A 12,271-nucleotide genomic window follows, 5' to 3' on the forward strand; every position below is an offset into this window, starting at 1 on the left:
GGAGGTGGCCTCCACTCAGTGTCTGGGCACTCATCCCCACCCACCCAGAGGGCACTCGGCGACGCCTGCTGACCTGGGGGCCAGGCTCTGCCCTGGTGGCACCCTGCTTCTGCCCCCCTTGCCCGTGTCCTGTGTCTCAGTCTCCCCCTTACACTTGAGGGTGCCCCTTCCTGAACCCTCCAGCAAGCGTTCAGTGGCCACACCACGTCTCGGGTCGTGAGCAGGGCCAGCCTCCGCGTGTCTGGGAAAGCGTGGCCCTGACATCAAGGTCCCCCGACCCTCTCGCCTTCTCCAGTGGGGGCAGGTCTGGTCCACAGGCAGCCGTGAGCGCCCAGCAGCCCCGATGCCATGGCACACCTGGGCCGCCCACGGGAGGGAGGGAGTGATTCAGCCGCGGTACCCAGCTGAGCGCTCTGCCAGGAACCACTCACTGCAGCAGCATTGGTAGTAACTGGGGAGTTAAGTCTCACCCCCATCACCTGGGCTGTGAGAACGAGAAGCAAATCATCCTTCCAGGGCTTTCTCTGGAGGCCTCGTTGGGCCTCTCCCCCTAGTAGAGAGGCCTGCATTTTTCTTAACAAACGAAACTGAAGATCGCTCTGTATTTTCCTCTAAGAGGGCATGCTGTCTGCTGCCCGAGATGCCGGACATCACTTCATAAATCGTGCCATCAGGAAAAGGGGGAGAAGGCAGACTCTTGGTTCTTCCGAAGAGTTCATGTACAAACGCTGCCATGCGCCTTAAAGGATTAATTTCACAAACCTTAAATCGCAGTTTAATTTGAAAACTAATTCAGCTCCATAATTGGCTTTCTGCTCAAATCACTGAGGCTAAAGATTTAAATTCTTAATATGCAGATGACTTTCAAGTATCTGGCGCCATCTGTGCATTAGTCCGTGGCATTAATCTCGGGGGACTCCGCCGGCACAGAAATAAAATAAATAAATAAACAGGGCCCACTAATAGAATAATCTATTTAAGCAAAAACTGCATTATATAGATGAAGGTTTCTTTGACTTCATTTGCAGCATGTAGATTTCTCTATTTAATATTTTAAAGCACCATTAATTTCAGGGCTTCCCTGGTGGCGCAGTGGTTGAGAATCTGCCTGCTAATGCAGGGGACACGGGTTCGAGCCCTGGTCTGGGAAGATCCCACATGCCACGGAGCAGCTGGGCCCGTGAGCCACAGCTACTGAGCCTGCGCGTCTGGAGCCTGTGCCCCGCAACGGGAGGGGCCGCGATAGTGAAAGGCCCGCGCACCGCGATGAAGAGCGGTCCCCGCACCGCGATGAAGAGTGGCCCCCGCTTGCCGCAACTAGAGAAAGCCCTCGCACGAACCGAAGACCCAACACAGTCAAAAATAAAATAAAATTTAAAAAAAAAAAAAAAAATTTCAAAATTTATAATATAGGCCCTCACACAGTTACAACGGGTTAGGGAAAGCAGAAATTCCAACTAGAGCCTTTTCTGTTAAAAAATAGTCAACACAGAGGCATCTTTTCTTGGGAGGCTTGAGAGACACCATGAGACCGGTCAGGCTGCCTCTGGGCAGGAGGCAACACCACGAAACCCATTTCCAGCTGGAGAAGCCTGTCGGAAAGGGCGTGGACCCACGGCTGCTACAGAGGGAAGGGGGCTCCAGTTATGAGCATGTAGCCCCCAGGCCTCCTGGAGCCTGAGGACTGATAATGTGAACCCCTGTGACCCCACCCCGTTACCGCACCATTAACCAATCAGACAATTTTGCACGAGCTGATCACGTACCCTGGGACCCCCAACTCCCTTACCTGGCCTATAAAAACGCTCTGCTGAAACCCTTTGGGGAGTTTGGGTTTTTTGAGCACAAGCCACCCGTTCTCCTTGTTTGGAGCCGTTTCAGTAAATAACTGCACTCTCCTTCACCACAACCTCGTGTCAGCAGATTGTCTGTACCACGCAGGCGAGCGGATCCAAGTTTGGTTTGGTAATGCCTGCCACTGGCTGTGTCCTTACTTACCTGTTCTGTGCCTTCGTTCCCTCATCTCCAAAGTGCTTGTGTCACAGGACTGTCAGGTTTCAGTAGGTTATCCTGTCGGGAGGCCTGAGGACAGTACCCAGCACCTGGAGGCCCTCGGTCGGTGCTGTGTTTCTGCGACGGCTGCATAATCAAAGCTTCAGTGGAAGGTGCGCCCCTTGCTGGGGGAGCCCGAGGCCTCCTGCAGAGACGTGGGGCCTCCCCACTGCCCTGAGCCAGGTTCAGGAGCTCAGGAAGAGCAGGTGGACAAGGCAGTCGGGGCTCACAAGCTTCAGGTCAGGGAGCCCAGCTACTGTTTTTATTTATTTTTTATTATTTTTTAAATTATTTATTTATTTGGCTGCATTGGGTCTTTGTTGCTGTGCACGGGCTTTCTCTAGTTGTGGCAAGTGGGGGCTACTCTTCGTTGTGGTGCACTGGCTTCTCATCACGGTGGCTTCTCTTGTTGCGGAGCACCGGTTCTAGCGTGTGGGCTTCAGTAGTTGTGGCTTGCGGGCTCTAGAGCACAGGCTCAGTAGTTGGGGCGGATGGGCTTAGTTACTCCAGGGCATGTGGGATCTTCCCGGACCAGGGCTTGAACCTGTGTCCCCTGCATTGGCAGGTGGATTCTTAACCACTGTGCCACCAGGGAGGTCCCCCCAGCTGCTGTTTTTAATCTGTTGTTTCCTCTTCTCAAAGGAGCAGAACACAGCCTTTTATTTTATTTAATTTTATTTATTTTTAACATCTTTATTGGAGTATAATTGCTTTACAATGGTGTGTTAGTTTCTGCTTTATAACAAAGTGAATCAGTTATACATCTACATATGTTCCCATATCTCTTCCCTCTTGCGTCTCCCTCCCTCCCACCCTCCCTATCCCACCCCTCTAGGTGGTCACAAACCACCGAGCTGATCTCCCTGTGCTATGCGGCTGCTTCCCACTAGCTATCTATTTTACGTTTGGTAGTGTATATATGTCCATGCCACTCTCTCACTTTGTCACAGCTTACCCTTCCCCCTCCCCGTATCCTCAAGTCCATTCTCTAGTAGGTCTGTGTCTTTATTCCCGTCTTACCACTAGGTTCTTCATGACCTTTTTTTTTGTTTTCTTAGATTCCATATATATGTGTTAGCATATGGTATTTGTTTTCCTCTTTCTTACTTCACTCTGTATGACAGACTCTAGGTCCATCCACCTCACTACAAATAACTCAATTTCATTTCTTTTTATGGCTGAGTAATATTCCATTGTATTTATGTACCACATCTTCTTTATCCATTCATCTGATGATGGACACTTAGGTTGCTTCCATGTCCTGGCTATTGTAAACAGAGCTGCAATGAACATTTTGGTACATGACTCTTTTTGAATTATGGTTTTCTCAGGGTATATGCCCAGTAGTGGGATTGCTGGGTCGTATGGTAGTTCTATTTGTAGTTTTTTTAAGGAACCTCCATACTGTTCTCCATAGTGGCTGTATCAATTTACATTCCCACCAACAGTGCAAGAGGGTTCCCTTTTCTCCACACCCTCTCCAGCATTTATTGTTTCTAGATTTTTTGATGATGGCCATTCTGACCGGTGTGAGGTGATATCTCATTGTAGTTTTGATTTGCATTTCTCTAATGCTTAATGATGTTGAGCATTCTTTCATGTGTTTGTTGGCAATCTGTATATCTTCTTTGGAGAAATGTCTATTTAGGTCTTCTGCCCATTTTTGGATTGGGTTGTTTGTTTGTTTGTTATTGAGCTGCATGAGCTGCTTGTAAATTTTGGAGATTAATCCTTTGTCAGTTGCTTCATTTGCAAATGTTTTCTCCCATTCTGAGGGTTGTCTTTTGGTCTTGTTTATGGTTTCCTTTGCTGTGCAAAAGCTTTTAAGTTTCATTAGGTCCCATTTGTTTATTTTTGTTTTTATTTCCATTTCTCTAGGAGGTGGGTCAAAAAGGATCTTGCTGTGATTTATGTCATAGAGTGTTCTACCTATGTTTTCCTCTAAGAGTTTGATAGTGTCTGGCCTTACATTTAGGTCTTCAATCCATTTTGAGTTTATTTTTGTGTATGGTGTTAGGGAGTGTTCTAATTTCATACTTTTACATGTACCAGGACAGCTGGTTTTAAGTGAGTCTTATAGTTCAATCTGAGGTTCAACCTGACAATGTACTTGCTGGAGTCGGGAAAATGAACTAATGTTTTGACTAAGAACGTTTAACAATATTAATAAGTTAATACCCATTAATAGTAGTAACACGATTAATAATCGCACAGGTGTCAGGAGCCTCGGGTGGGCGCCCTCAGCTGACTCCAGGAGGTGGGCGCTACCATTACTTCCATTTAACGATGAGACAGAGGGAGTAGCCGGCAGAGGCCCCGCCACGCCGCACACGGGCCACAGGGTGGCCGGCCGCCTGGATTCTGAGGAGGGTGGCTGAGTGCCACGCGACGCCACCTGCCAAGTGCACAGTCCCACCTGGGGAGGACACAGGCGACAGCCAGGGTCTGAACACTTAACACGCCGTCCCAACAGCCTTCGACTCCGCCCCACATCAAGGCTTCCCATAGAGCCGCGGTCACCCAGGCAGTGTGGGGCTAGCAGAGGGACAGACACGCAGATCAATGGATAGAAGCAGAGAGCCCAGGAACAAACCCACAAGTAGGCCCAACTGATTTTTGACAAAAGTACAAAAGCAACTCAATGAAAGCCATTCCAACAAACGGTACAGGAACACCTGGGCATCCATAAGCAAAGAAATGATCCAGACGTGAAGTCTCACACCTTATATAAAAATTAGACAGAAATGAACTTGGAATGGACCATGTAAGAAATGTGAAATGTGAAACCAAAAAACCTTTAGAACAAAGCCTACAGCATCTTCAGGACCCAGGGCCTGCGAAGAGTTCTCAATACTCAAGCCCAGTCCATCGAAGGAAAGTGAAAAATTGGACTTCATCAAAATGAAAAACTCTTGCTCCCAAAGGATGTCATGAAGAGGATGAAAGCACAAGTCCCAGAGGGGGAGAAAATATTTGCAAACTACATATCTGACAAAGGGCTTGTATCTCGAATAAGTAAAGAATTCTCAAAACTCAGTGATTAAAAAAAGCAAACTAATTAGGAAATGGACAAAAGACATGAAGAGACATCTCATCGAGGAGGATGTGTGGATTGCAAACACACACAGGATGAGACCCCAAGATCGTTAGCCAGCAGGGAAATAGAAACGAAAACCACCAGGAGATATCGCCACACACCCCTCTGAACGGCCAAAACAACACGACACCACCAAATGCCGACGAGGACGTGGAGAAGCCGGGCCGCTCACGTGGTGGGACAGAAGATGGTACCGTGACTCAAGGAAAGTGCGTGGCCATCCCTTGCAGAGCTGAACCCTTGTTCCCTGTGCCACCCACCCAGTGACTGCGTTCTAGGGTATCTGTCCCAGAGAAATGAAAACTTACGTTCACGCGGAAGTCTGTATGGGAATGAAAGATCTTGGAGGTTTACTATGGCCCCAAACTGGGAACAACCCAAATGCCATTCAAAGGGTGAACAAGGGCAATGCATCCACACTGCAGACTTCTCAGCAATGAAAAGAAATGAACTTTGGACACACACAACTTGGACGAATATACAGAGAATTATGCTCAGTGAAAAAAGCCAGTCTCCAAAGGTAACATACCATTATGATTCCATTTATATCAAAGTCTTAAAATGACAAAATCATAGAGACAAAACAGATCAATGATTGCAAGGGTTAGGGACGGCAGGTGGGCGGGAAGATGGCTGTGGCTCTGAAAGGGCAGCTTGAGGGTCCTTGTGACGGAACCGTTAGCGTCTTGACCGTGGAGGTCATGCGAATCAGCACACGTGATAAAACCGCATGGACACGGACACATGGGCACACACACACACACGCACGCATGCAGGCAAGACTGCTGAAGTCTGAGTGAGGGCCAGGGCTTGCACCAATGTCACATCCTGGTGTGACCCTGCACGGCAGCTCTGCAAGATGTTACCACTGGGATAAACTGGGTGAAGGGTCTGTGGGGTATCTCTGTACCATTTCTCAGAACTGCATATGTATCCACAATTATGTCAAAATAAAAAGATTTCTTAAAAAGACATTTCTTCCAATGAGACCCTATGGGAAGCACATTTAAGAGTCAATGGAGTGGTGACACTTGGGTAGCCGGTTCAAGTTTGTACAAAGCCTGTCCCTCCTGCTTCCTGCCCACCCCGGGGCCTGAGATACCTCTGTGGACCCCAGGCCCCAGTGGGCACCAGGTCACAATCCTCTTGAGCCTCCTCACATCTCTTTTCAGTTGGACCCTTCCTCTCGGGAACCCTAATTTTGGTTCCACTTTCTGGTGAACCTGAAATCAATGAAACTCCATTTCTTTATGGAAAACATCCCTATTACAGATGGATAATTCTCATAAATTATTATGAATCTAAACTCATGAGCTCAGAGTCAATTTCACAGCCAGTGAGAGAGGCCCTGGTGGAAACGACCGCTCACTTAAGACCCGTTTTGCGGCACAGGGACGCACACCAGCTGCCCTCCCATCACGACAGAGGGAGCGCGTGGAAACAGCGAACGTGCTTGTCCCGCGTGCAAAACACTGTCGCCCCTGCAGACGCAGCGTCTGCCCGGGGGTGTGGGATGGTCCCCTCAAGGGGGTGGGCGAGGCAGATTCGGGGGACACAGTACAGGGTGGGTGTCAAGGCGGGCTCTGCAGAAATGGCAGAGTTTGGAAAGGCAGGGGTGACGTGTACACAGGGAGCAAGCGGCGGGGCACCCACCCGAGCAAAGCTCCCGCGGTGAGACATTCAAAGGGGGGCCAGCGGGCATGCTTCCCCCTCTGCTCTCATCTGGAGGATCGCATGGAGTCTCCAAGGGGCTTGGTGACCCCTGGCCAGTTCCATCCAGGCTCTGGGACAATGACCAGGAGAGGACAGATGCTCCCGGGGTCGGGGTGGGGGGAACTGCTGCTGTGACCACCAGCTTCAGGGGGCCCCGTCTGGGTGGGGACCCAACACGGCAGCCACTACCCACACGTGGCTAATTCTATTTAACACAAGGAGAAATTTAGCTTCTCAGTTGTAGGAGCCACAGTTGTGTGTGAGCCCATTCAACCCAGCAAAGCCAGAGAGGATTTCATAAAACTGAGGGGCCTGGGGCTGGGAGAAGGACGTGGGGTGACGTGGGATCGGCCTGGGATCCGGCCCCGGTTGGCTTGCTGATGTCCCCACGTGAACTTCCCAAACCTTAGAAGGTTCCTATCCAGCTGAGTCAATACTGAACACACACTCCCATTTGTTCTCCATTAGAACGTGCATCTGAAACCCTTCATTAGCTTATCATTCCAGAAAATAATGACTAACTTCTGGCGGTAGTTTTTCCTTATCCCACAAAGGCACTGTGTAAAACCCTTCCATTATTGTAATTTACTGGTGTAAGGGAAGAAACTGGAAGACTATTTCCAAGTCCCCGGGAGTCTCCTGCCTCAAGGATGTGGTGCCCGCTTTGTCTGGACGTCAGGGTGAGCGAGGGCATCAAGCCGGGTCCAACGGGGCACCGTGCAGCTCCATCCCTGGCTTTGCACCAAGAGGCAGCGTCACCGTTCCCCTCTGAGGGTTGTTCCAGGAACAGAGGTGGAGCTGGGGGCCCCCAGGGGCTCCGAAAGTCAGCCAACATTTAGTGCAAAAGGTCCCAGAAAGGCTCGAAGCGTCTGGGGAATCAGGGCCAGTCAGGGCCAACACCAGCCCTCAGCCTGCCCAGGCCACACCCAGCTACCCGAGGATGCTCCTATCAGGATTTCGAGGGGGAGACAAAGTAATGTGCTGCTTTTGTTATCCTAACGAGTAAAGGCAGTTACGCATTTGGGAAAACTGTCTCTATCGATCTGTTTGAAAATAAGATGCGCGAGGCTTGATTTGTGACATCCAGGCCGCTTTACAGAGCGTCCTGGGTCCTGGGGAGAGAGGACCCACCGCTTCTGTTAACAAGAAAGCCCCCTCCCCAAGCCTGACACTCACTCCCCACCCTGATCCTTAAAGAGCTGGCTGTTGGCGGCCCGCATCTGTTTTCTTTGGCTGCTTGTAGCTAATTTGGCCACCTGCCGCCTGCCCCTGCCCCTCAGGGGCCTGCAGGGCCCAGCTGCCCAAGGTTCCTGTAGAAATAATGTCATATCCCGTTCCCTTTGCTGACACCAGGCTGGCCCGAGCGTCCCGATTCTGAGAGACAATCAGTCATAAACGCAATCCACCTTGTTGCAGCAGCAGCCCCGAGACGGAGCTAGGACAGCTGCCTCCAGTGGAGAAGGGTCGATAAATGTTTGTTTTCGCGGACCCCACCTCCTCCCAAGCCAGACGCCCACTGATCCCTCCTCAGAGGCCCAGGAAGCTGGCCTCAGGTTGCCCGGCACCGCAGACCTTCCCCAGAGCCAGGAAGTCTTCCCAGGATGGGTGCCCACCGGGGAGCCAGGGAGGGGCAGCCTCTAAGATGCAGGACACCCGGTTACATTTGACGTTCAGATCAACAAGCAATACCCTTTACTCTAAGTATGTTCCCGATACTCCTGCATAAAAATGATCCCTTGTTTCTCTGAAGTTCAAACGTAACCCGAGTCCTGTATTTTAGCGGCAACTTCCGGCAGCCCCAGCAGGGACCTCAGCAGTGGTGCTTGACTCAGCTCCCCACTCGACCTGAGCTCAGCAGCTGTCCCAAGGACAACCCCCGCCCCCAGTCAGGAGACAGCGGGGTTGTGCTTCTCAAACTTCAGCCAGTGCAGAATCACCTGGGAGCTCGGCTGCTGGCCCTGGGGCCGCATCTGCAGAGTCTGAATCGGCAGGTGCGGCCACAAGCAATGCATTTGTAACGTGTTCCCAGCTGATGCTGCAGGTCGCTGAGCGGGGGTCCCAGCATCGGCTGGGGCTTCCCCCCACATCCACACCAAGGGGCCGGGGCTGCTTCCTCCACCTCCCCAGGCTTTGAGTCTAAAGGGGAGAGGGGGGTGCCCACTTCTTGGTCGTTATGTCATCCAGAGGCCAGATGCTATGAAGTGGTCGTTATCATTTATGCTGGACAGGAGCCCATGGGAAGATGGGTTCTGGGTCAGCTCTGAGGGGAACCAAGGCCTCAGGCACTCGGCTCACCTCCTCGGGCTGGGGAGTCAGCCCTCTCACGGGCTTCCTGTTGTGCCTGGAATCAAACCCCAAGTGTGCCCAGGAGGTCTCAGGTGGCCGGCCTCCTCTCTGACCTGCCCCAGGACATTTGCACATGCTCTTTCCACCCCCAGGTTCCCTCCCAGCCCTTCTCTCAGTGCTGTTCCTTATCACGCATCAGCTCTTGGCCCACAGGGCGCCTCCACAGAGGGACCTTCCCTGATCTGCAGCCGCCCCCATGACTCTCAGTGCCCCATGGGTTTCCTTCTGAGCCTAATCATCACTGCAATAGCTCCATTCCCTTGTGTTAGCTCTTTTGTCTGTGCCCCCTCTGGACCGTGAGGTCTGTGGAGCAGGGACCCCGCTCCCTAGTGCATGCAGTAGGTACTCGTAAACACCCGCTAAAATAAACGCGTCGGCGATGAGTCCCACGGTGCCACCGCGGCGGCAGGGGCTGCGTGGCCCTCCCCAGGAGTGGGGCCCCTGCCCACCCTTGGGGCCCGGGGCTCACCTGGCTTGGAGCCTTCGTCCACGGAGCCGTTGTACAGCTGGCTGAGGAACTCGGGGCGGTTGTCGTTCATGTCAATTACGTAGATGTACAGGTCGATGGGGTTCTCCACCTTGTTGCCATTCATGTCCACGGCGTGGGCTCGGAGCTGGAAAGCAGCACACGCCGTCAGGGGGCCGCCCAGCGGGGACACACCTGACCGGCCGCCTCAGAACAGCCGAAAGCAGGTTCCTTGGACCCACAGCACTGGGATGGTGGTGACATAACAGCTCCGGGCCGCCCAAGGGGCAGCCCGGGGACACGTCATGAGCCTCGGCTCTCTGTGGAAATGGGGAAGGGTCCTGGGAGGGCAAAACCGGGTGTCCCATGGGAGCCTGAAACGGCCCCGAGGGCCCACGCCGACGCCCACCCAGGACCCACGCAGACCGTCCCCACACCACTGACCATGAGGGCTCATGTCCACCTAGCGTAGCTACCGAAAGGCCACTCGTGCCAACCAGGGCTGGGGGCTTAGACTCCTGCCGCTGGGAGGTCAGGGCAGGGAGAGAGAGACACGTGGGGGCCTTGAGCTTGGGCGTCCACTGTGAGGCCACCCTGCTGCCCATTCGCACCCCAGCGTATCTGTTCTTGGGGCAGCAAAGAGGAGACGGGTCCAGGGGCCCTGGGGTGGAAGCCCCCCACTCCGCTGGGGAAGGGGCTCCAGGGAACTCCATCTGGGAACGACGACTTCAAGGTACAAAGGGAAGATACCCTCAACTCGGGCTCAAGGGTCCAGAGGGGCTGCTCAGACTCACCCCTTCACTTTTGGATTTTTTTTCCTTGATTCATTCATTCACTCATTAATTCATTCCCTCAGTCAATATCTATCGAGGGCCCATCTGTGCCAGGCACCGGGCTGCACCCTAGACTATGGCTCAGTGAAACACGGGGCTGCCCTGGGGCTTCTCGTGTAGAAGGGAGACGGACCCTGAGAAGGAAAGGAAGCAATACAGGACGCGTGTGACCACAGCGACCCACTGGGGTGGGGAGGAGGCCAGGCAGGCCTCTCAGAGGAGATGACGTTGGAGCTGAGCCCTGGACAAGGGGCCAAGAGGACAGCAAGCGTGGAGGCCTCCGTGGGGCACGCAGAGTGGCTGAGCCCTGCAGGCAGCAGCGGGGGCTGGAGTGGGACCACTGGGGACCTGGGATTTAGACGGGACCAAGTCTTGGAGAGTGGAAGGGACCTGCCTGGGGTCTCTCCAGGCCAGACCTGTGACTGTCACACAGCCGTGTCCCGGACCCCATCTCTCTGTGGAAATCACGTTACCCTCCAAGCCGGACACCGGACCTCAGGGTCTTTACACCAAGGCAGCGCCACGCCAAAGGTGCCCAGAAGAGCCTGTGCTCCAGGCCTCTGGGGGGAGGGGTCTCTGAGCGGTGGCCCCACCCACAGTCGTCCACGCCCCACCCTGGTGCCCTGCACCCTGCGCTCTGCCAGCCTCAGGGGAGAGGCAGCGGTGCCCACCCTTGCCTGGAGGGGCCTCGTGCTAACTGCAGCCCGCCAGCCCCAGCCCGACAGCCCTGGGTGGAATTTTACCCTTGAAACAGTGTGTTTAGGGGGGAGCTCAAGGCTGGCTTCACAGACCAGGTGACCTGAGTCATCAAAGGAGACAAAGGAGCGCTGATTCCCGGGACCCGCAGCCCGCTAAGTGGTGGGGCTGCCCCCTTGCCGATTGGCTTGAAGTATCGTGTCTAAACATCTCAGGATGCTGTGCGGTTGTTTCCACTAGCCACCGCCCCGGCCGCCGTCAGTCCCCAGTTCCCGGAGCCCCGGTCTGCACCTGCCCTGCTGCGGAAGTCCTTCCCGCGGGCCACCAGGCCATCCTTCCTCTTGTCAAGTGCAACCCGGCAATAAGGCACTGAGCCAAAGGTTGAGGAGACTTTAAAAAGAGTAATTCTGAGCTAAAATTAAAGTTATCTTCTAACTAAAGTGACACTGCCGCTTGGGCCGCTATCTTTAGCAGCAGGAGCAGCCCGAGTGGAGCTAATGACAGAAAGTGGCTGGTGGGGTTCTCCTCACCCACCGCCCCCAAGTTTAAATAACATTCGATAGTGTCCGTTGGAAATCTCTAAGAGCCCCCCAGCCCCGTCCATCTCTCAGGCAGGGCACGCAGCTGCCGGTTGGGGGACGGGGGTCTGTCTTGGTGGTGGAGACAAGAAAGGTCCCGCAACTTGCAAATCTGAGCACCGCGTGCCAAGTGAATTTCCTGTGATGCACTGTGGGCGCCTGCGGACCGTGTGCGGGACCCCGTTCTCTCCCCTTCCAGGTGCTCGCTCTTCGCGTCTTAATCGTGAGCCATTGGTTTCTTCCTGGGGCACGGGACCCGGAACATTCTATGTGGGCCCTGGAAGTGGCCTCACGTGGACTCTGGAGACTGTCTTCCATCACCAGCAGCCTCTGGCTCTCGCTGTGCCCTGGCTCGGGCTGGGGGTGCCCCCAGAATGCTACACGCACTGCCTTACCTCACTGCTCCCAAGAACCCGTGAGCTGGGTGCTGCCCGATCCCTATTTTAGAGATGGGGAAACGGAGGCTCGGGAAGATGAGCAACCTTGCCCA

General features: G+C 53.6%; 1 protein-coding gene across 2 annotated transcripts in view; it reads right to left on the reverse strand.

The window, feature by feature from the left end:
- CDH4 (cadherin 4) overlaps positions 1-12,271 on the reverse strand; it is a 563,832-nt gene that overhangs the window by 60,767 nt on the left and 490,794 nt on the right. For both annotated transcript variants that reach the window (XM_068565975.1, XM_068565976.1), the window contains one exon: positions 9,678-9,822. In XM_068565975.1, coding sequence (XP_068422076.1) covers positions 9,678-9,822 — 145 coding nt within the window. The remainder of the gene's footprint in view (positions 1-9,677; positions 9,823-12,271) is intronic.

Source organism: Eschrichtius robustus, chromosome 16 (genome assembly GCF_028021215.1).
Source record: "Eschrichtius robustus isolate mEscRob2 chromosome 16, mEscRob2.pri, whole genome shotgun sequence".
NCBI lineage: Eukaryota > Metazoa > Chordata > Mammalia > Artiodactyla > Eschrichtiidae > Eschrichtius > Eschrichtius robustus.